Source organism: Poecilia reticulata, chromosome 21 (genome assembly GCF_904066995.2).
Source record: "Poecilia reticulata chromosome 21, P_reticulata-male-v2, whole genome shotgun sequence".
Taxonomy (NCBI): domain Eukaryota; kingdom Metazoa; phylum Chordata; class Actinopteri; order Cyprinodontiformes; family Poeciliidae; genus Poecilia; species Poecilia reticulata.
In genome coordinates, this window is record NC_088850.1 from 10,301,405 (window position 1) to 10,326,353 (window position 24,949).

The following is a 24,949-nucleotide window of genomic DNA, read 5'->3' on the forward strand; positions in this document are numbered from 1 at the left end:
ACAGTTGTGGTTAATTAACAACATACATGGAATTATTAATTATTAATATGTCACCGCACCCCCGCGCCCAAAAATGTGCAGATCTTTATTGAATGAGTTCATTGAGCTAATTCTGTATCCATCTGTTTGTATTTATGATAATTCTAATAATAGTTGTAGTATGAGCTGGTAATAATAATTGGTAAACGATGCAAATTATTTGTATCAGTTTTATTTCGTTTGACCCTCTTCTTCCAGTTCATTGCCTGTTTTCCATATCAGTCAGGCAGGCTACGGACGCTTTTTCTGGAATAGTCAGCGAAGCAGTGACAACAAATGAAGCGTGTCTCCTCTGACAATAAAGAGCTTGTATTTTTATCCACACGTGGAGAAAGATCAAAGTTAAACCGCTACAGTTGTTGGTATAAATAATTCAGTCGGCTTGGGTCACGTGTCCGTCACGTGTCCCAGCTGTCGGGGCCCTGCCAGTGTACAGTAGCTCTGAGGCTGCAGGCGGAGGAAGCGGCGGCAGCAGCAGCAGCAGCAGCAACAGCAACATACCGAGCGAAGGTAAGCTCCCCTCTGCCCACTGGTGCTTCTGTGGCTTTGTTCACGGCGGGGCTGGGTTTATTCTCACTCTTTGTTCACTACAGCAATTATCTGTCGTTGTATTCCAAAGCTGTCTTTAAATATTGAATAAACACTAGAGTAAACGGTTCTGTTAGCCGTAGCCGTGTTAGCGACAGTGCCAACGGCGGATGGACGGTTAAAGTCTCCGCTGAAGATGGGGCTTCGGGTTCGGCTTCGGCTAGCTGTTCGGCTAGCCAGCCCAGCGTTCACTGGTTGTTTTCTTTTGTTACCCTCCGACACTCCATACTTTGGTAGCTGTATTCTTGATAATCTGCTGAGATGTTTTGGTTTTTGGAGCCAGCAGCTACACTGGCTCGACCCCAACATCCAACTGTTGGCTAGCTGTTGTTAGCAGGCAGTTAACGGCTGTTTTTGAATAATCTAATAAATAAATAAAAAAGTTAGTTTAATTAAATGTATTATTGCGTGTCATTGTGTCTTTTTCTATTGTGCAAGAAACGGTTTGACCAGCAGCTATTAATATTATTACACTGCAATTTGTTAATGTAAAACTGTTGTTATAACTGGACTCTCGTGTATTGAGTTGATTTTACATATATTTCGATTTCAGTCAACTAGGAGGGTGTCCTCTTATTGTCAGTGAGCAATGTCGTCTTCAAATATTAAGACCCAGTTTTTGTCCCTGTGTTTTTCACCCAGACTGCTTTTATGCAAGTTAATCAATCAAGTCAGTCAATCAAGCCTTATTTGTGTTGAATCCTTTTTGCAACTTCGTGCAACTCAAGCTGCTTTAGAAAAATTAAAACATCTCTCCCCTTCTTTAGCTACACCAATCAGTCAAAAAGAAATCAAGACTATTTTCTATTTTGCCTACTGTTCAGTAGGCAAAAAACTGAAAAATCTGATGAAGATTGAAAGTAAAAATTGTGAAATAAAATTAAACAAAATAAAAGACACAGTTAAGAAACTGATCAATACAATAAAATTACAATTATCAGAGGTACACCAGTTTTCCATCGATTGGCTCTTTATTTGTGATCAGCATGTCAAAGGCACGCTTTCCAATTCATCAATTGCGTCAAGCTGACGACGACTCCTAAATGTTTGGCGTGTAGAGCATCAACAAAAAGATGCATAAATTAGGAAAATCTTGTAATTCCATAATAATAAGAAGAAAATCTGTTGCACAATTTTTTAAAACAATTTTTTGTGGTGTTAGCTTCAGAAGAAAAGAAAACCCAACAATTGCGACATCAAACCTTAACAATAAATTGGAATCAGCCTGAAAAAAAAAAAAAATCAGTGCTTTTCCACTCCTGATTCTTAGAACCAACCAAACTGAAGACACTGTTAAATTATGTGGCAAAAGAAATTAAAATGACTGTTCAACACACTTTCTAGTTATGAAAAAAAAGCAACCATCTTCCATTGATTTTGACTGATCAATAGATCAGTCAAATCCATTGATCCATTAACGTCGTTAATGTTTTTGTTTTCTCTCAAGTACTCGCAAAACAAAAGAAAGTATATTCTCTACTTTTTTTATTTATCGTATCGGTCCAATAAGTAAAACCAGGTTGATGCGAACAACCTACATTTATTTCTGTCTTGTTTTCGTTTGTGTTTCAGGGGGAAGACAGGGAGGGTTGGCCATGTGGTATTTGTTTGGTCATGTGAAAGTGAAATTGATGCACCGTAGGACTGTGGGAGTGTTAAACTGAAGCAGAGAAGCAATGTAGGTGGTGGTATGTAGGAAAATATACATAATATTGGTTATTGGTCATAACAGCAGTATTAATATTGGATAGCAATACTACTTTAGCCCAAATGTTCATACTAGTGCATAGTTTTCAGGGTGGACAAGAATAGAAAATGGAGGCCTTGCTGTATGTTTTAGTTCTGGCTTTTTGTTCTTTTTTTCCTTTTAAACCTGCTACCAGAAGAGTTGAGGATGCTGGAAGTTTCCTACAATAAAATGGCCGTTAAATAAAATGGACTACTTCTATTAGAAGTCTTCCTGCAAGAGGAAACCTTATTATAGCATTATATTGAAATAAAACAGAAGCTTAAATGATGAATTGTTTTTTTCTAAAATAGATAAGTCTCTAATTAAACATGCTTCCGCTGAGCAGCAGAGTCCTTGAACTATTTTCGGTGGGCACATGAATATTTCAGTCACTGGCTATGGGCGGCAGGTGAGGGATTTCACCGCCTTTTTATATGGGCTGGGTTTTGTTTTTGTTTCATCTGATCATTTCTGCGTGATGACATTTGTTGCTCTGTGTCGCCCAGCAGCCCTCTCAAGAATCCCAGAGGCAGCTTAAAGAAGCAGACAGGCTGACGTGATGAGGTTCCCGGGAGAAGCTGCTCCCCTGTGGGCTGACAGCTGATAGAGAGGAGTCCCTTCTCCTCCTCTCACACTCGCAGTCGGGGACAAACGAGGAGGACCATGAACGTCGAAACCAGACCCATTTGAAGAAAAACGTCACTCGGACCAACTGGAAGCACCGCCTGGTTGAACATGCTTGTTTTTGGGTGTGGAAGATGCAGCTTGTTTTTGATGTCTCTTTTTGTTCTGCTGCTGACATGAGCGGTGTGGCTTTTGCTACATTAAATGTCTGAGTATTTCTTTTTTTTTTTTTTTTTTTTCACATCGCTGGCTTTGTTGCCTTGTCCTTGAAACTGCATCAGCCAGGTTGTTCAAAAACATCACAATGACTTGAGTGCCTTTTAATTTTTTATTTTTTGTTTTGCAACCCACTTGGCTAAATGACACAGTTAATTCAGCAATGCTAGCGTCCACAGTTTTCTGATCCTGTTTCTTAGTTTCGGGGAAGTTTTGATTGATCACCTTTACTCACTGTCGCAGATGGCCAAAGGAAAGCATAAGTACTATGCACCGTAGTTGCTCACGCAGATCCTATACAAAACCATTAACCTCACAGGAAGAGAGGCAGTCGTAAAGGCACCCAAACCCGGACAAAGAACCTTTCCCCTCTCTCTGTGTAGTCGGGTTTTTTTTTTTATTGAGGGGGTTCTGAGAGCCGCAGGGATGTTTGCTTCCGTGGAGCATGGCCCGGTGCTCTGTAGCGACTCCAACATCCTGTGTCTGTCCTGGAAGGGCCGAGTGCCCAAGAGCGAGAAGGAGAAGCCGGTGTGCAGGAAGCGGTACTACGAGGAGGGCTGGCTCGCTACCGGGAACAGCCGGGGGGTCGTCGGGGTCACGTTCACGTCCAGCCACTGCAGACGGGACCGGGCCACGCCGCAGAGAGTCAACTTCAACCTCAGAGGACACAACAGTGAGGTAATTGAGAAGGAATTACTTTTTTTTAAAAATTATTATTATTATTATTATAACCTGCTTATTCAATATCTATCTAATTTATCTATGTTAAAATCACAGTCCAGCTGAGCAATTTTGGGTATAATATCTGAGTTAGTGGAACTGCAGCTATTGAAGTTTTCAGAATTTTTTTTTTTTATCAAGTTTGCATATGTATGGAAAAATGAAAATTATGTGGGGAAAAAAGGTACAATTTTTTTTAACATTGTGTCTTCTTCCAACCTTCCAAAGATGAAAATAAGCTTTTCTGGAGAATAAAAGGTGTTTCACATTGATTTATATTCAAATTATGACTTATTTTTGGTTTACCATATTACAATTTGGGTTTTTGTCAAGCAAAGTCATCATTTTGGTTTTTGCGTTTACTGACATGTACTGCACACTTTTTTAAAAATAAACAAACAGCCCATTTTATATAATTTGTATTTTCTTCTACTCTAGATCCATTGGTTTCTTGGTTTTAAACTGGACCCAAGGTTCTTGAACTAGGCTCAGTTTAGATGCCAAGCAAAACTTTAAAATATACTATTTTTTTGATGTCAGGAAAAAGCTTTACTGATTGCCAGCTGGGATTTAAAGAGACACATTTCATCTTGGTTAAATATATCCCGATTCTTCTGTCTATTGTATACCTCATTATAGATTTCAGGTAGTGCATAGCTTTCTATCTTGCTGTTGAATTAATGGAGTAGAAATATTGCAGTTCTCAATTTTAAGTTTTTTTTTTTTTTTTTTTTTGTGAAGCTCTGACCTGCTGATGCATATTAAGCCAAATTCTTACTTTGGTTTAAGAACTGCAACACTACTTAACATAGTTTAGTGTTTTATTTTTGGATAAATTGTCTGTTCATAATGATTTGTCTGCATTACAAAGAGCTTTTACAGCAAAGGATCACAGAGTTTCTATGTTTAGCTTTATTATCCTCCTACTTATTATTAACAAGAGTCACAAATCTTTGTACGCAAACATAAAGTGTAATTTAATAACATTTTGGCCCCTTTTTTGCTTTTTTTATGTCATTACTTGATCAACTCAACTTGAGAGGTGATGTTATACATGTGGATTCTGTTACATTTTATATTACTGCATTGACATCTTAAGTTATGTTTTATGTCAGCAGTTAGAATGTTTAGCTCAGTTATCACTGCTTATTGTCACATCAGTCGCTCTCTGCATTTTCCACTTAGTAAATTGAGTCTATGTAGGGTTGAGATTTTCTCCACTGCCTGTAAACATTTTCTAATCCAACATGTTTCATGACAGATGGACAAAAGGATAAATAGGAACAATTTTTTTCCATGGTCCCTCTGATTTTCAAAGTTAGATGGACTTACTATGTGTTGCATTAAGTTTTTCTCTGAAGTAGGAGTGAGAATTTAATGCGAGATCACCAAATCTACACTTCTTCCATTTGACAAAAGCATAAGGAATATATTTGGAGCTTTTATTTATACTTTATGAATCTTTAAAAACAAAAGATGAAGTGTCCTGTTGATTCCTTTCCTTCTAAGGTGGATGATGTCATCCTGTTTTCCAACACAGAAGTATCTACCTTTGTTTAGTTTAATTGGAGCACTAGATTTTATAAAGGCACAACCAGTGGGAGTCTGTGGGGGTGGAATCATTTAATAGATTTATTTATTTTATTTTTTGGGGGTTGTGGTTGGAGGCAAGACTTCTCCCTGACTCACACTTTGACAGTCTTACATCAGATCTCCCTGCTGCTCCCAGTCACAACATTGCAGCGCTCCAGTCTCTGTTATTGCTCGAGTCTCAGTGTAGTTAAGCTCTCGAAAAGCTTCCCACTACCAGCGCAAATGAGGCCGCAGCGCTCCATCAGAAACATGAAATGACTAAATCCTGAGTCTAATAGCTGCTGAGTGTGTGTGTGTGTGGGGGGGAACTGATAGTTGCCGTCAGCATACAACGGAGCTGGCACCGCTTTCTGTGGGTGGAGCTGCTGGTCAGATGGAGCATGGTGCTGTGTCAGCATTCCATAAGGCAGCTGAGGGGAGAGTGGATGGATCCCAACACGGACGGACTGAGCCAGAGCGAAAATGTCATTTAGCTCTGCCCACTTGGACTCGGTCCAAACACTTATTCAGTTCGGCAGAAATGTCCCTTCTGTTGTTTTTCTGTAATGAGTGTGTAGGAGAGCAAATTTAAGTGATTTTTTTTTCTTCATTTATTTATGCTAAATTTGACCGATATGTACACAATGGTGCTTACAACGATCACAGTATTCGTCAGAAGAGGCGTTTAATTGCAACCGACTTGTAATTGTATGCTTGTTTGTCTGCATTTTATTTCATATACCTGACAATAAACTCCACTGAGATAAATTGGTTATATCTTTAAATTGACTTGGAGACAAATTCCTGTTGTTCATCTTTTCTCGTCCCAGAAACATTAAGACGAAAGCCGTAAATATCCTTCCTTTGTATAAAGCTATAAATGCTTTTAGAAACGTAGAATCCTGTCAAACAGCCTAATGAAATCTGTCACATTTGACAGATATCTTTCCTCAGCAGTGTGATTTTTTTTATTTATTTTTTTTCTCCATTTCTGTTTTTATTTAAAGTGAAATAAATGGAGCAAATACAACAAAACAAAGGAATTTACTCCAAGGGTCCTGGCATAAAAAAATTACCAATCTTGTGTCAGAATGCGTTTTAAGACTGAACTTCTCCTTTGCAGTTTTTAAAAAGTGCTTCACCAAGAAATTTGTTTATCTTCTTTCTCTGAGTCTTATCCTTTTGGTGTCAGCTTCCTCATTGACTATGACTTGTGTCCTAAATTAGCTCAAGTCATGTTTTTTAAGAAATATCACACAGAAATGTGATAACCCCTTTGCTCTTTTAACCCAGTTTATGTTTAACCTGCAGTTTTTCAAGAAAAAGTTTGTTTCTAACATGATGTGACATGAAAGAAAGTCAAAGTTTCAAGCTCTCAAATAAGTTTTCATTATTTTTAGAAAATGGATTGTTCGTCTCAACAGTGCAGGATCCATGTTGATGCTGTCACAGGGCCGCGTTAAAGAGTGAGTGTGATGTGTGGAGGGTGCTTCTAAAAGTCGTGTTTTGTTCTATGCTCATTCATATAGAGCTGCGTCAGAATGAATTGGCTCATAATGTGACCTTTAGTTATGATTTAAAGTCAGTAGATGAAGGGAATTAAAAACTATCTTTTTCTCATGGGTGGAAGTTTCACACTTAGGCTTTTTTCAGTCAGACAACTGCATTTGTTTTGGTGAAAGACTATCGTTTTTCCAGAGATGTAGAAAGGTATTTATGCTGGTATTTCTTGCATTTTGATAAAAATCAGTAATCTCTTCATTATCTGCTTGGTAAAAAAAAAAAAAAAAAACGTAGGACGAAGTATAATCGCAAAACACCAACCTTTTACAGAAGCTGCCTGATGTGTTAAAGGATTGATTTTCAAGATTTTATTTGTTTTCAGGAGTCTGAATGCGCTACCTCCTCTTTGTATAACGGGTACCTTATCCATTATTTAACTCCAGTCAGAATGCAGAGAATAGCAAACAAGAAGCTCTCAGATGTTCTAAGATTAAGAAGCCATTTTGAAAGCATTCACAAGAGACTTCTTGGTGGCTGCTTACCCAGAGGCAGGAGTCCCTAAAGGTCCGATCCAGAGTTTTCTCTCTGACAAAGAGAGATAAGTATCTTAGGTCCCCAAGATAATCCAACAGAGACATGTGACCTCAGGGCATAAAGTAATGTTTACCACTGTACTGTTTTTGATTTGTCTCGCTGTGCAGCTTTGCCTCGGGTGGCCTAGATATTAATCCACGTTGTGACTTTTGTTTGATCGCACATTGTAGTGCAACTGTTTGGGTTTAGATATCTTTCCATTCTTCTCCCGAGTGCTGAAGTTTTAATTGCGGTCATAAATGTTTGTTTTCTTCCACGAAGCAACCCAGTGTGGATTAAAATACTTGCTTCTAATAATTTCTTAAGAATGAATCGGTACATTTTGCAGGGGTGAATCCACAATGTATGTTTCTTGTAAATTGACAGGAAAGAGGGATTAAACATTTGTAATACACCACTAGGACTGTCATAATAACACATTTTTGCTGGATGACAAATTGTTCCAGGATTAATTAGTGTTTTGTGACCAATGTCAAGAAATATATTGAGAATAGCTTAGTAATGCAAGTTCGCCCCTCTCAAGTTTTGTAAAGAACACTTAACACTGGAACTGAAGTATCCTATTTATATAAAGGTATATATTTTTGATTTTTATCAATGCAGCCAACATGTAGTTCATCCTATTACTTTGCAAATTTTCTAATTCTTCTCCAACTCGTGTCATTTCACACACACTACCCTCTCTGACCTCTCCGACCACTTGACTCCAGACATCCTGTTCAGACTTGAATCCTACTTGACCCCTTAACTGCATTAAAATGGTCTCACCAAATGTGCTTAGTTCAGATGGCTGTGCTGTGGTAATCCATCCTGGGAGAGAACGTGTTGCATAACTCCTAGGGCTCAGCTGCAACCCCAGGTTCTCTGCTCTTCCTCCAGAGTTACCAATAGAGATGGCATGGCCTCCGCACTGCTAATATATACCCACAGAAGCAGCTATGCAACTCGCTATTAAATTGGGTTTTATTACATACAAGGCAGACTCATAAACATCTCAGGTTGTACCTCCCCTCCCTGAAAGTCCCGTCCTGTTACCGTTCTGTGGCATTGCAAATCATTCCACGCGGCTTTGCTCATTCAGACTTCCTTGCCTTTGAATCAGCACAGTGCAGTGCTTTTCTTTAATTGAGTTTTGTGTCTGACTTAATATCTTGTCAAAGCAGGGTCGGAAGGGCAACAACCGAGGAGGGGAAGTGGACATTCACATTTAGCTGTGACTTTCAAAAGTGAAATATCAGCGACTCTTACAGATGTGCGGGCAATATTTGTATTTACTTCTTAGAATTGTATTTGTTCTTATTGGGAATGTTATTATTTGATAAAACTGAATTTTTTAAAGTCGTAGAATAAAAAGAAACTGCCTTGAACTCATCTTTCTATTTTTGTAGCTTAAACAGTAAGATCACAGTGAAAATGATCTGAGGAGATGTTGGCAACTGTTTTAAGAACTCCAATCGTTTTAGTTTCTTTGGTTTCTTAATGGTTGAAGGGCTGGTTCTCACTTTGCTTCATGTTGTGTTACATCGCCTGTTGAAAACAATTTCTCTCTATTCGACCATAAAACACACAATCGTGCTTAATAACAAGTCTTCGTCATGCATCTGCAGGAGGCTGTGTGTTTGCACGTGACTGTATTCTCTCCGTCTCTTTGGTGCCGAGTGCTTTCTCATGCCTGTCTCCATGTGACGTCTGATCTCCCTGATCGTTGCGTCACAGCGAGGTGCTCAGGTGGGATCCCCTCACCATCTTACACTAATCTCCACTCTGAGCTAAATTTACATCAATTCACAGTTTATTTTCGCCTCTGTGGAAGTGTATGTACACATGATGTACGAAGTGGGCATGTGTGAAAATTGGGTTCAGTTATTTATTTATTTTTCTCTCTCTCGCTTTTAATACTCATGAATATGAGAAAGATGGTAGAACATTCCGACTATGATACATGTGTAATATGAAGGTTCAATCTGAATTTATACAACGCCAACTAAAATGTGTACTTCCTTGGTAATTGATCCAGAACCTACACTATAGCTTCCCAGTACAGTCATAGTCATCGCGCCCAATAATGAAAAAATAGTACTTGATCGATTTTCTTTTTTCTTTTTTTTTTTTAACTATTTGTTTTTACTAGAGGAATTCACAAAACTCAAAGTTTCATTATAGCTTAAATGTGTTTAGTTATAACCTTTAAATCACAATATAAATTATTTTGATAAACCATTCTTGGTATTCAGAAATGTGTAGTTTTGCTTTTTTTTGTCATCATTTGTTTAAAATAAGTAAAAAGAAAATTTTCACTAGCGGTTTCCTTATTACTCTCATTAGATGATCATCACAGAAAATAATAAAATTGTCATAAATTGCATAAATTATGCAATATTCTTTGGTTTCCCAAAGGGGTATTCTTGTTTACATTTTTAGTTACTCTTTTTGGCATGTTGATTCCTAGTTTAAGGATAGACTCTGTATTGACTTTTGTTTTTTCAACTTTCATTGACTGATCTGCCAGAGTCACACTTATCTGAGTGCCTAAGCCGAACTAAAACCTTGGCCTGTGTTGTGTATTTGAGCGTGTAAAGCCCACGTGCTCTGCTCGGTGAAAGCAGAGCTGCTCTTTTCTTAGGATTACTGCCTTGGGAATCGGCTGAGTCACCGAGCACAAGACCAGAGAGAGACTGGGAGAGCATAGAGCAATGTAGTCGGAACGATGCCGATGTCAGAGAAGCTGGTCGTTAACAGTTTGTTCTGTGCTGCGTTTAATGCCTTCCTCCTTTGCTTCTCACACCTGAGGGCTATGATAACACCTGTGCAATCACTCAGAGGGAAAACACAAACCCGTTCACATTTGAGTTGCTGATGCCGGACTTTATATGTTTTAAAGCATTACTTTGTTTCTAAGCAGAATATGGTCTGAAATGTATGAAGTCATATTGTCTGTAATATGTAGGATGTTGGCAGCTCCTTTGTGATTTTCTCCAAATGAGGTTAACCTACTTTTTCTATTTCCGTCTAACATGACGCTAAATTTAGATCATTAAATAGTGTGAAAATCAATATGACATTTTAGGCTTCAACTGATGCTTATTTGGAGCAAATTTATCATCTGTCAGTGTTTTGATCATAGCAGCTTTGTTGTTCATTTATCTACACAAAGCTCTGTCACAAAAGAAAATCATTTCCATATCAAAACAACTCTGTCGTCTGTTTTAACTTCTTTGTTTTATAGGTGGTATTGGTGCGGTGGAATGAGCCCTTCCAGAAACTGGCCACATGTGACACAGATGGAGGGATTTTTGTATGGATTCAGTACGAGGGCCGCTGGTCTGTGGAGCTCGTCAACGACCGTGGAGCTCAGGTTAGGATCGTGACCGATGTGTAGAGGAACAGATAAATTAACAGGAGATGAGAAGGTTTCTGAAGTGCCCTCTGCCTGTCAGAATAACAGATGTGTAAAAAGGCTAAAAATAAACAACCTTTGAGATGAACTTGGATTGAGCACTCCAAGTAGGTCTGATAATAAACCAAACAAAAAAAAAATCAAAAGATGAATATTTGGATAACATATTAAACACAGAAACTGGAATTGCTTTCTAACAAAACAACTGTAACAGAGAAAGTGTCTACAAACTCGGCTTATTGTTAATTTTTTTGCTTTTTCTTCAGTAGTACTCCGAGCAACATTTTACAATTTATATTATTACATAATGATCCCTGTAGGTGAGTGACTTCACCTGGTCGCATGATGGAACGCAGGCTCTCATCTCATACCGTGACGGCTTTGTCCTGGTGGGCTCTGTCAGCGGACAGAGACACTGGTCTTCTGAGATAAACTTGGAAAGTCAGATTACCTGTGGAATCTGGACTCCAGATGATCAGCAGGTAAGTCACACACCTAACAGACAAGTTAACTACATTTCCTGTCTAGATCTGCTCAAGATGATTTTTTATTCTTTTTATCTGATCCTTCTTATTCCTTTTAACCTTGTGAGACTTGTTTATCATTTAATTGCCCTTCTGAAAATCCATTGATCACCTTTTTTTCTAATGCCTTTGATATTGAATTTTATAAATTATGAAAAGTCTGTTTTTCACACTTGAAAGGGTATTTGCTTCCATGGAGATTGAATGAGTTTTAACATCACTGTGAAGGGATTTTGGTCCACTTTTATTTATGAAAATGTTTTCAGTAAGCCACATTTGAGGTTTATAATTCTAAATGGCCCGTTTAAGGTTATACAATTGCCTCTCAATCAAATTTGTAGTCTTTGACTAGGCCATTCCAGATGTTTCATCGGTTATTCAGAGGTGATATTTAGGCCATCATCCTGTTGCATTACAAGTGTACTTGAGCTTTAGGGCACCAACAGATGGCCAGACGTTTGCGTCAGCTTTTCTTTTGCAAGAAATGAGAATTCATGGTGGTACATGAGCAACGTAGCCCCAGAACATCACACTGTTACCATCATATTTGATTGTTATTGTTATTTTTTCCCACCAGATGCAACAGGGTAGAAACCACTTCCTCTTGTTCCACTTGTGTCTTGTCGGTCAACAGAATGTTTTATCCAAAGTCCTGGAAGTCATCAAGATGGTCATAAATGGTTGAAATTGAGATTTCTTTTTATAAAGGCACTGTAAATATGTGCAGCAGATTTTGACATTCTCAGCCAGGGTCACTGTGGTCTGTTTAGTGAGCTGCGGGGAGAACTTGAACCACTCTGGCAGCTGTAGATGTGAGTAAAAGAGGAAATCCTGTTGCTTCCTGATTGTATGCAATCTAAATATAGCTTAAAGTAAAGCAGGTTACTTAGCTGCTTTAAGAGAAAATAAGACTGAAATTCGAAAGATTTAATATTTCAACTCTGCACTATGCTATCCCAGTGGATAGATGTTGAAATTTTGACTTTTATTTGCCAGACTGCGTTTTTGCTTTTGGTGTCCAGACAGATGAGAAATTATTTTTAAATGGCAGCAAATTTGGTTCTTTTCGAACATGTTTGTGTTTGCTGACTTTAACCAACTTTGTGTTTGTCCTATAACTTTGTTTCTGTGCAGCATATAAAAGTTATCTTGGGTTTCTTTCAGGTTTCATTTATCTCTGTGAGCCTGTCCCCTCTCTCTCCTCTTACTCCTTCATTTTTTTCTTGCATTTTTTTAAAAGTAGTTGTGGTTGTTCTCTCCCCAGGTGTTGTTCGGCACAGCAGATGGACAGGTCATAGTCATGGACTGCCACGGGCGCATGTTGGCCCATATTCTGCTCCATGAGTCCGATGGCATTGTTGGCATGTCATGGAATTACCCCAGCTTCCTGGTGGAGGACAGTAGTGAGAGTGACACAGACTCCGATGATTACACTCCACCCAAAGGTATTTTTCTCAAACTTTTACCTGGACAGCAAACTGAACCATGACTGTACTGAAGCTGCTCATCTTCAACCCTAACTTGTTTGAGGGAGAGAAACGGGATGCGCCCCTGGAATTATTTTACTGTTGTAGACAAAGAAAAACCTAGGAAAGCATAATTTTACATGCAATTTTTGACTTCTGAAACAACAGTTAATTTCTTTGAACAAATGAAAAAGACGAAAAATGAAAAATGCAGAATTAACAAAGACATGAGAAATGATACCATAATTCTTTTGAAAATATTCTGTTAAGGTGCATAAGAAGTATTGGGAAAAATCTGTGCTTGATCATGGGATAACTGAGGACACTCATGTGATTAAATATTTAATTGACAGCCATATCGAATGCATAATTAAAAATTAAAGTCACCTCCTAAAAACAGGACACCAAAATTCGCTTTGTCTCATTGTTTTAACTTTAGGTTAAAACCAGCAGTCAGACTTTAGCATTTTCTTTTTAGCTTATGCTGTTTAGTGAAGTTGGAGAAATAACACAAATATTCACTTACAGATAAAAATAAGAAAAAAAAGCACTCTTCATAAGCTTTCATGAAGTATTACAGCAAGAAATAAGTTTATTTTAATTGGTGCCCGTTTTGTTGTTTGTCTCCTTTTATCTTCACCCTAATTACTCCCAGTTGCCAATGTTGTTTTGTTCTTGGCCTGTCTTCCTCCCACTTTGCTATTTGTTCTTCTCCTCCCTTCACCACAGGCCAAGTGTTTAAGCTGAGAAGTGCTTACCTCATCAGAAAGGCTGGCTGTGCTCTAACTCACTAATTAAACCGTTCAGTAGAAATTGATTGGCTCACATAGAAATTATTTCTCAAGTTGACAACCGGACCAAGACACCTTTCCTCATCAATCTTTTCTTTGCAAAAGTCTTTGTCATACAGTATTTCAATAAGCCATTAATACTGAGCTAAATTTCATTTAAAGGTGCATTTTCTGCCTAGTTGAGTGATTTTTGTCTTTTTTCTCTATAACATCAGCAGTTCTTGCAGTATTAAGCACCATAAGCATGCTTTAAAAAATGTCTCGCCTCTTTCCTAACAGACCATTGTTGTCCTTTATGTCCTCTCAGTGCACAGCCAGAAACCACTGCTGACAGTCAGCTTCACCTCTGGAGACATCAGCCTGATGAATAGTTACGATGACCTCTCACCCACACTGATCCGAACCGGTTTGAAAGGTGTGTGGGTCTCCCAGGAGTTAGATTACTGCTTCCCTTCCTTACCATCTCTTGTTGTCACACACTTCAATGTCTAAACCATTTAAGGTCATGTTAAAAGATCGAATGCTTATTTTCATTTCCCCTGTGCTACAGATGTTGTAGTCCAGTGGTGCTCTCAGGGCGACCTTTTGGCAGTGGCAGGGATGGAGAGAACAGTCCTCCTTTCCCCCGACGCTCCGTGTTCTCCACCCACCAAGAACGCCATTGTCAAGTTCTACAATGTTAGAGGGGATCACATCTACACACTAGAGACACCAGCACAGGTGAGGACTTGTAGCTGAGACATGGAAGTTGAGTTGAGATGTCTTCAATCTTATTTTCTTTCATCTTTCTGGTCAGAGACAGTTTTTAACTTGGTGGTCTTTTGCCTCGTTTTCACTGAGCGCTACAGCATTGGTCTGTTTCTATTGTAAAACCAGGACCATAAAATAGCGTACCAACCCTCTCAGTGGACACAAGGCATTGCTTTCTGTTAAGTGAATGTCTGCAAAGGTGTCCCTCAGAGCTGTGCATTAGGCTCAAAGTTTCCTCTAGAATTACATTAATAACATGGGCCAAAAACATCTCTTTGGTTCTTTAGTGTTGTAAATACACAATTGCCCTGGGGTTTGCAGGTTGACATAATGCAGCCGACTGTGACTAAACACTGGAAAGACGCACAAAAAGAAAACCTCCATAGTATTTACATAAATTTACAATATTGAATTTGTGGATTTTCATAAATATCTTGGTATTTCATTTGATGAAAACCTTTACGATATTGAACATCTGAAGTGCAGCAGATGAATAAGCACTCTTTTTCACTTGACATGAAAAACTACTTGGTGCAGCCACCTTCTCACCACACAAGTCATTATAGTGACAGTATTTGTATAAATATTCCTATTGGCTGGTCTTTGTCTAGGTATATGGAGATTTATAACAGAATGTAAACCCTCTGACTCTACCTCTCACTCTTTCTTCATTTTATAGTTTTTGGCACCTATGTTTACATGCAGACTGTTGCACTAGTATATTTTTGTTTTCAAAGCAATAACTGGCTTACTACTACCACTGTTTCTAGCTTCCTATATGCAACAGAGAGACTACAGCATCCTGTGGAATTCAGTGTAATTTTTGCCCGAATAAGTAGAGGTAAAGCTAAGTTAGTTGGTAGCAAAGTTAAATTCTAAGAAAATCTGTCTGTAATATTACTGATTCTACCTTATTCTAACAAACACAATTCTGAGAAATGATAAAATTATTCAGACTCAATATTGTGAAATTTTTCAACCGTCAACCCCAAACACTATGATGCTGAATTAAGTTTAGAGCTTACCATGAACGTCTAATAACAAGTACCTTCTTTTTTTTTAAGAAGAAAATGTCTTTACTTTCTCTATATGTTTGCAACAAGAATACAGTGCAGAACATGGTGGTTTAATGCTTACATTGCTGGAAACTATCAATCTAACACTGCTGACTCAGCGCTTTGACCCAAACCATTATCGATTTGAAATGGGTAAAATTAAATTATTGCCATGTTTTGTACAAATGTGTCTGAGCTACAGCTGGAAGGAGGCTGAACTTTGTACCCTTCTTCTCCTTCACACTGCAGCGCCCCATCACTACGCTCTGTTGGGGTCACAGAGACTCGCGTCTGTTCTTGGCGTCAGGCCCGGCGCTCTATGCAGTTCGAGTGGATCACCGGGTTGCTGCGCTACAGCTTCTCTGCCAGCAGGTCATCGCCACAGCCGTGAAGGAGGAGAAAGATGTCGCCAAGCTCACCATGCCTTCCCGGCTCTGCACATATGTCACTGCTGCTTTCGCCCCCACCATCAAGGTAACACACGGTGGAGGATCCAATTAGCTCTGGGAGAATAGTAAAAGGCTGAAACTAAATGTAACTGATAGTCTAGTATTGATGAACTAAACAAAACCAAATATTGTAACAATTGTTACACGAACTTTGTGTTTCCAGCCGCCCATCCCAGATCCCAACAACATGCGGGACTTTGTGAGCTACCCGACATCCGGGAACGAGCGACTGCACTGCACCATGAAGCGCACGGAGGATAACCCGGAGGTGGGCGGGCCGTGCTACACGCTGTACCTGGAGTACTTGGGTGGTCTGGTGCCCATCCTGAAGGGTCGACGGATAAGTAAGCTGCGCCCTGAGTTTGTCATTATGGACCCCAAAACGGACGGCAAAACAGGTGGGCCTGCATTTCTTCTTGGGTCAGTAACTTTAAAGAACTCATAGGAAAATACATAAAGAACAGAAAGATTTCCAGCATCCTCCAGAAGTTTTACAAATTTATTAATGAACAAAGTGATTTATTGGGATTGGACTCATATTCATAAAAAAAATTTTTTTTAAAAATGGAGAAGCATTGAAGAAAATAATAAAAATAAAAATCGTTGTGTTTTGAGAGCTGCACATTTAGTAAAACTGTGACTTCTCACGTTTTGTTTCGTCAGATGAGATATACAGCAACAGTCTGATATCAGCCATGATAGACAGCTGTAACTGCTCAGACTCCAGTGATATCGAGCTCAACGACGACTGGGTTGGCAAGAAATCTCCAAAGATATCCAGAGGAAGCAAATCTCCTAAACTTCCCAGGTAACTCGATAAGAGACTTCACATGAATGATTTTGCAAAATAATCTTCATCAGATCAAAACCTAAAAAGAGGTGGTTAGATTCTTTTTCTCACATTTTGTCAGAGTTGTCTTATAAAACCTCAAAACGTCTGCAGTAGAATAGAAAAATATTTTTTTAGTATTTAGTAAATCTTAAGTAGGGAAAAAAAAATAGAATGTCCTTACTTTAATTCTTTTTCTTTCAATTTTCTGAAAGATTATTTGAATTTTTGGAAAATGAGAGCTGTGCACACAATTTTTTAGTCAAATGTTTTTCCACTCCACAACTTGAGTTTTTGTCCAACCTATTGATCATTTTGGTTTTTTTAAGCTTGGGATAATGTTTTAAAATCCCAGTAAAATACATTGAAGTTTATGGCTATAATGTAGTAAATTTGTAAAAGCTCAAGTGATAATATTAATTACGTGATGAAAACATTTAGTGGAATGTCTGTTTTTTGATTGTCTTGCATGCCTAAATCTTCTTTTTTTATTTGCTACCTTCTCTGTAGAGACTTAGTTTGTCCCTTTACCAACAGGATAAATATTGACCCCAGAAAATCACCCAAGCTGTCCCGAGCAACACAAGAAATCTCTAGGTCGCCACGGTTACCCATGAGAAAACCCTCGATTGGTTCACCGAGTCTCTCACGGAGAGAATTCCCTCTGGATGACATCAATCAGGTAACTAGAAGATCGTGTAAATGTTGCAGGGCTCACTAAGGGAGCTCGTTTGGCTCATGTCACCATATTTGGTTTCTTTTCATAATTTTTTTAATGTTTTACAGCAAAATTACCTCGCTCAGGTCACATCCAATATTTGGGGAACAAAGTTTAAGATAGTGGGACTGGCCGCATTTTTACCTACCAATCTCGGTGCAGGTAACTCATCCACAGCCTTCAATGAACTGGTATTATCAGCGTTCTTTCTTTTCTCATTTCACTCTTCTTTTTTTCTTAGTTATCTATAAGACCAGCCTCCTCCATCTGCAGCCCAGACAAATGACCATCTACCTGCCTGAGGTGCGCAAAATCTCCATGGAATACATCAACCTGCCCGTTTTCAGCCCCAATGTCTTCAGTGAGGACGAGGACGACCTTCCTGTCTCGGGCCCTGCTGGAAGCACTGACGACAACCCCCCCTGTACTGTAAACATCCCCATCGCCCCCATCCACAGCCCCGCCCAGGCCATGTCCCCTGCCCAAAGCATCGGCCTGGTCCAGTCTCTGCTAGCCAATCAGAACGTTCAGCTTGATGTCCTTAGTAATACGACAGCAGCTCCTTCCGGAGCATCGGCTAGCAGTTCGGACCAAAGCCAGGACGCCATATTGACGGCTCAGTATACCGTGCCCACCAGGTATTCCAGTCCGGGTCAGGTCATTTTTGGGGGGCTGGACGTAGGTCGGCTAATGGTTGGACCACCGCCGTCCCATCATCCATCGCAACAACAACAACAGAGTCAGCAGCAGCAGCTTCTACAACATCAACAAATTCAGCACCACCAGCAGCAGCAAATACTCCAGCAGCAGCATCACCTACAGCAGCAGCAGCACATTCAACAGCAGCTGCAGCAGCAGCTTCAGCAACACATACAGATGCAGCAGCATCAACAAATGCAGTTGCAGCAACAGCAGCAGATGCATCACCAGCTGCAGTCTCAGCAGCACCATCTTCAGCAGCAGCTTCAGATCCAGATCCCTGCTCCGTCCCTGTCACAGGGGCAACCTTCGGGAACGGCCCTGCACCAGCTGCAGCCGGGGGCCCTGCAGATACAAATCCCCCACCAGCCAGCCGAGTTAGTTGTTGACAGAACGGCAGGCGGGGAGCACGAACACCTGCTAAAGATTAAAACCACTCGGTCAACGCCACAGCTAGCTGACGCCGATACAGTTGTGTTCAGCGCTCCTTTGGAGCTCAGCAAAATGAACCCGCCGCCTCCTTACCCCGGGACCGTGGCCGCGGCGGTTGCCGCTGCTGCAGTTGCTGCTGCTTCACCGTCAGCGTCCAACGCAGCTTCCAGCTCCTCGTCTGGAACAGAAGGGGGCGCTAATGGAACTCCTCCCCCTAGCGAGCTCTGCGTGAAGAAGGGTGACTTCAAACTTTATCCTCCAGGTCAGCAGCAACTACAGTACCCCACGCCTCTGGGATATGAGAGGATAACGACATTTGACAGCAGTGGGAACGTGGAAGAAGTGTGTCGCCCTCGAACACGCCTCGTCTGCAACCAGAATGTGTACACACTCCAGGGACCTGGCAACTCTGCCACGCTCAGGGTCACTTCCTCTTCATCCTCGTCTGCAGCTGACAAGAAAATCCAGCTGCCCTACACCTCTGCTACGCTTAACAGACTCACTGCACCCCGTTACTCCATACCAAGCGGAGACCCACCCCCTTACCCCGATTCGGCCAATCAGAGCGGAGCCGCCGGGAGGAATCCGAACCAGCGACTCGACAGCAGCTTGATCCACGCCACCCTCAGGAGGAACAGCCGAGAGGCCGCGCTTAAAGTTTCCCAGATGCTGGAACCGCCAAGGCCGCTTCCTCCGAAGGCTAAAAACAGTCCACTAGCGCCCTCCTTCCAGCAGAGGGTGCCAACAGCCTTATACACGTGCAGCCAGTGCAGCAGTGGATCAAGTGTTGGCGGTAGTGCTCCAGGGAGCGCTAATGGGATAGCAGGGGGAACGATTATCAGGCAAGATTTCCCTCCAGGGAACGGCGCTCCACACAGCACAGTGATAGTTCACTCCAGCAGCGCCACCGCTCTGGCCTCCCAGTCCTCATACAGCCTGATGAGCTCACTGGAGGGGTCCGGGAGTGCAGCGGGAGTAGGAGGGAACAGAGACCGGGCTGAGTATGTTAACTCAGCATTTACTGAGGATGAAACACTCAACCAGTCGCTGAGGCATTTGGTAATTGGAGGAAATGATGCATCAGGGCTTGTCGTCAAACGCCCACCTCCCTACCAGTGGGACCCGACTGGCACAGAGGAGGTGTGGATACCTCAAGAGAGGACAGCAAATGCCCCCACTGGGGCGCACAAGCCTCCGCCCCTCATTCTCAGCCCGACTCAGCACTTGGATGTTACCAGACTGCCTTTTGTTCTTTCTCCAAAGTCTCCCACCAGCCCCAGCGCTGCATCATTCCAGGCTGCAGCAGCAGCAGCTACAGCTACAAGCTACCAAATCTCTCTGCAGTACCCCCCAGCAGCAACCTATGCCGGAGCTCAGCTCCAACCCATCCCAGGGTCACCGCGCCCCTGCGCCTCCCCTAAGGAAGTTGTGGCACCCGTGGCCCTCTCACAGCAGGACGCGACCCTCGTCTTGTCGCCGGGTTACTCTCCAAATATAGCGAACCTCGCCTGCTGTCCCCTTCCTCCCTTGTACCCTGGAGGAAGTTCCTGTGCTGGAATCCCCATCCCTCCCATCGCCCTTCACACACCGTGGGGAACGTACAACCCTTGTCCGCCTATGCCCAGTCCTGCAGTGCCACTACCACCCAAAGCCTCCCACGTATCATCAGCAGACAAAAATGTTCTCTCACCTCCTCCTCCACCTCCTCCACAGCCTCCACCACCACCAGCAGACCCACAGAGCCACTTGGCGTTACAGGAGACAATGGCAGAGTCAGGGGACGCTTATCAGGAGGTGTTGTCTTTGACTGAGAGCCCCGTACCACAGCGGTCCGAGAAGTTTAGCAAGAAGAACCGCAAGCGGATGGACGGCCGGGCCGAAGAGGCTAACGTGTCTCAGTTAGCCGAAGGCAGCAAGTCGAAGAAGGAGGGCAGGGCTCTGGGGGATTTCAACTCGCTGATCTCCAGCCCTCGACTGGGAGGGAGAGACAAGAAGAAGCCGAAGGGGCAGAAGGAGCAGCAAATGAAGGCGAAGAAGCTGAGTAAGGGCACAGCCAACAGTGAGTTCCAGGACAGTTCAGAAAGTGAGCCGGAGCTTTTCATCAGCGGCGATGAGCTCCTTAATCAGTGCCAGAGCGGGAAAAAGGGCTGGAAGAGTAAAAGGAACCTGAGGGCTGCTAGTGAGCTTGATGAAATAAAGTGCCGGAAAGCCAATGAGAAGGAAGACAGAGGACTGGGCAGCCAAGGGTTTGTGTATGTGATGGCCAACAAGCAGCCTCTGTGGAATGAAGCCACACAGGTCTACCAGCTGGACTTCGGAGGCCGAGTCACGCAAGAGTCGGCCAAGAACTTTCAAATTGAACTGGAGGGCCGGCAGGTGAGTTGGGTTCAATTTTTATTTCAGAACCTCAGACGATATGTTCTCTATGTGCAGATCTTTATCCTTTTTTTTTGGATAGCAACATTTACATTTCTTATGGTAAATTAAATGAATGCAGAGTTGTAAATATGGCTTGAATAGGAAAGAAAGCAATCTGTTTTTGTTTGTAAAAACATAAATGAAGCACACCAGAAACTATAAATCAATATTACAATATATTAAGTCAATTATTATTGGTATTAAATTACAAACTAGAATGAAGTGGCATCTTTTGTATGCGTTTTATTGCTATTCATTTTTCATAAGCGTTCTAAATTATTTCTAGCAAATTTTTCCCATTTATCCCAGTGTTTGGGAAAATAGGTCTATCTTTAAATTGACTGTGACGGCCATGTCTTCCATTTTGTAAATATCTGAGGCTACTCTTGGGCGGTTGGTTCTTTTTGTACCGTCCATTTTTGTGTAGTTACCTTTTTTTTCTGAACTCGTCCCAGAAACACAGTTTTGAAATTTGGAGGAATTTAGATGCGCAATAAATGGTTAACCCTTTATGTTAATCCAATATTTTTGGAGAATATTGCATTTCTATTTCCTTGTGTCTGTGCAAATCTTAATGTGTGTTTTCACATCCTAGGTGATGCAGTTTGGTAGGATTGATGGTAATGCCTACATCCTGGACTTCCAGTACCCCTTCTCTGCGGTTCAGGCTTTCGCAGTGGCTTTGGCCAACGTCACCCAACGCCTCAAATGAGACGTCCCCTCCCAACACACCCTGACTCATCCCATGATTTTAAATGCAGCCTGCTGAAGGAGCACAGTTGTTTGCTTTGGAGATTCATACACTCTAATAAACTCAGCGGATTTTGGAGAAAAAAAGACTGAAATCGACTGTGGTCAACAGATGGAAATGCAATCACACTGCACTACGCAATGCTGCCACTAGACATGGTGCAATAAGCATTGACTGCGTTTTTTTTTTTTTTCCTTTTTTTGAACGCCATTAGATCTGCTCCGTTCTGAATTCGGTGGCGCCCTCCAAGCACGTAGGGCCAAAGATCTGAGCTTGGGTTATCATCATGCAAATAAATGCTGCTTTGGGTAGAAGAGGCTTTCTTAGAGAGACAGATTGTCAAGGTGCAGTTAAAAAAAATAAAAAACAAAAATAAGCAGCAGTAATACTTGAAAACCACACTCTGGAGGTTAAATTACTTTTTCCAGAGCGCACAGGTACTACTGGGCACTGAAATCCATTGCTGTACAAAACTTTAGTGAAACAGTTACTACTTTATTAAACTGCTTTTGCTTATAGTTTATTAAATGAGGTTACTTAGTGGAGGTTTTTGTTCTACACCATTCCTGTTGTTTCTATCTCAGTCAGTTTCGGCTGGATTTAAGGCTGATATATGCATCATTTAGGAGCACTACTAAAAGTTACGACTTTTCACTGTTTCTGGAAGGAAATATCGGTCTTCATCAAATCTGCGTTTGAAGGATGAAAACTGTCACCCTGCTACACTTAATAATTTATATGTACATGTTTATCTTTCCAGATACGGATTTTTTAAGAAAATATTGTTATTGTTGAAGATGTACAACCCTCATACTTTTTCATCCCAGTTTTTCTTACCGACTTTATTTGGGGAGGCTGAGTTTAAATATTGCTGTACACTCGGAGTATTCAGGTGGGAGCGGTTTACAGAATAGCTTTGGCTGACATATCCTGTAATTGGATATCTCCATACGGTGACAACTGGCGCCAAAGACGTCGCCATGGCCTCAATTGAACAACTTAACCTCTGGCATGAAGTGATAATGTCACCTGCTGTCACTTCTGTGAAGTGAGTACGTATTTGGGGGCAGTCCTTGCTCTTTAGGACCACACTAAAACATGTAAGCATGGTACAGGAAATATTTTTGTATATTTCACCTATGCCGTTTCATATTCTTCTCAGAAGGCATGTAAATAAATTGGAGGTGTAAATGTGGTAAAGAGACTTCGGCGACTCTGACAAGTTTACACCTCGGCTTCACTGTGTTTAATTTCAGGTGGGGAGGGAAGCTGTAACACCGTAAAATTACTGTTAAGCTAAATCATCGTCGTCACTCAGTTTAATAAGACTACATTGAAGAATGAAGCTCCACTTCATAAGCTGACTGTGCAAACAGAGACGGGTAAAGCTGTTTTAAGTGTTAGCAAGGATCGTGGGCGGAGATAAAGTGCAAAGGACATATATGCATTAATTTCTATATAAGTACAATATCAGCTAAAATCTCCAGAAGCGTTTAGGCCTAATAAAATGGTGAAGGTGCTGCAGGGCTAAACTCTTAATTCGTGCCAAAATATCTACTCACAATTTTACGACAGATGCAGTCCAAAGGAGAAGAACCAATTCTATTTTGACCATTGAATTGATGATTTTATTACTTTTAATAAGTGTGATCTTTCCTGATCTCAAAGATGCATGTTGGTCATCGGTTGTAGAAAGATGGACCGAATGAAGATATTTCAAACCCTATTATTACAAAAGAAAAAAAAAAAATCCCAAGCATGTCATGACAAAACCCTTTTTGTGTTAGCTGTGCAATATTTTGTAGGAGAAAATTATGTTTTTTGTTGCTTTCAATCATGTTTTGATACCGTTCTTTTAGTTCAATATCTGAGATTGTTGGTTTGTGCATTTAATTTTTTTTATTTATGAGATTATTTCCTGAAAGAAGGAAAATATCTATACATACTGTATATTGTGGATTTTTTTCCAAACTTTTTTTTTTTTTTTTGTTTTTTTTTTGTTAAATCTGTAATGAGTGTAGCCCAGGTTGTGGGGGTTGGTGATGAGAACAGGCATCCTAATTTGAAGTTTGCTTTGGATGAAAAAAGAAAAATAAAGATGTGAATGAGCAAGTGCCCAGTTTAATGTAGTTGGTAGACTAGTGTAAGTGTTAAGTCGAGGTGTGTTTGTGTTCAGCTGTGCAGTCTACCAATCCCATCAGTGTTAAATCTATTATATTTAAATGTGTTCATGGCTTCTACACATTCAAACACATTCTTCACTGAGTTGATGTTCAGCATTATGGACTTGGTTAGGGATTCACTTTAAACCGATGACAAGCTGTTTGTAGATATTGTAGGATTTGACTTTTCTTTAGAAAAGATCTGTGCTTTGTATTTGCAGGTGTAGACTTAACTGACAAAAACACTTGAAAAAAAATGAGTCTGATGAGTATGGTGACTGAACGTTCATAGTGGATGGATAGTAAGGCATGCCATGTAAATTATTTTAGAACTGTATATGTCACTCATCTTTTTAATAAAACTGTCATTGTTTGAGAAAATGCCAAGTTGTGTTTCTTAAAATAACAAATTTCAGTATGATGTGGTTCAGACAGACTGAGGTACTTTGTATGAAAGACATTAAATGCATTTGCTTTTTTAAAATGTAATTTTTTTTAAAACAACTGTTCTAGTAGTCCAGTGTCAAAATGTTTTTTTGTCAAATTACACAAAGGTTTTCTATTTTTTTGTTACTGAATCATATTAAGTAGTTTAAATTAAACTGATAAATTAGTCATGAAAAATCCATCTCGTGTTGCATTTACTGTTTCCTATACAATGAAGCACAGTGAATGATTATATATAGATGACTAGATAAATATTCTACACCAATAATATAATGGAGGATAAATGCAAAGTGAAATGATGTGTAGTAACTACTTTATAAGTTTTATCTAGCACATAAACAGAAAACTGGGTATGTTTATATGAAATGGCTAGATTTTAATTATACATGTGATGTACGCATCAAAAGATTAAAATGATGGGATAAACGGCATACAAAGCAAAGCAAACATAATAAAAATACAGTTTTTATTATGTC

At 40.5% G+C, this 24,949-nt stretch overlaps 1 protein-coding gene across 5 annotated transcripts; it reads left to right on the top strand.

Moving 5' to 3' along the window:
- Nucleotides 1-241: 241 nt before the first annotated feature.
- Nucleotides 242-24,407, top strand: tulp4a (TUB like protein 4a). Of its 5 annotated transcripts, none has more exons than XM_081602147.1 (15): nucleotides 242-549; nucleotides 2,200-2,305; nucleotides 2,863-3,874; nucleotides 10,812-10,940; nucleotides 11,303-11,464; nucleotides 12,771-12,951; nucleotides 14,071-14,178; nucleotides 14,314-14,483; nucleotides 15,818-16,042; nucleotides 16,181-16,415; nucleotides 16,681-16,825; nucleotides 17,357-17,528; nucleotides 17,633-17,726; nucleotides 17,806-21,071; nucleotides 21,709-24,407. In XM_081602147.1, the coding sequence occupies exons 3-15, from the start codon at nucleotides 3,623-3,625 to the stop codon at nucleotides 21,823-21,825; spliced, it is 5,256 nt and encodes a 1,751-aa protein (XP_081458273.1). In that variant the 5' UTR covers nucleotides 242-549; nucleotides 2,200-2,305; nucleotides 2,863-3,622; the 3' UTR covers nucleotides 21,826-24,407. The 5 variants fall into 5 exon arrangements, with proteins under 5 accessions (XP_081458273.1, XP_081458274.1, XP_081458272.1 ...); XM_081602148.1 differs by having other exon boundaries at nucleotides 2,866-3,874; XM_081602146.1 differs by lacking the exon at nucleotides 2,200-2,305.
- The last annotated feature ends 542 nt before the right edge of the window (nucleotides 24,408-24,949 follow it).

What these genes read in the sequence shown, in the direction of transcription:
- tulp4a (XM_081602147.1), top strand. Translation starts at nt 3,623, where the DNA reads ATGTTTGCTTCCGTGGAGCATGGCCCGGTGCTCTGTAGCGACTCCAAC. An exon ending in TGATTACACTCCACCCAAAG is followed by an intron (nt 12,952 to 14,070) that starts GTATTTTTCTCA and finishes ATGTCCTCTCAG; the next exon opens with TGCACAGCCAGAAACCACTG. An exon ending in CTTTCGCCCCCACCATCAAG is followed by an intron (nt 16,043 to 16,180) that starts GTAACACACGGT and finishes TTGTGTTTCCAG; the next exon opens with CCGCCCATCCCAGATCCCAA.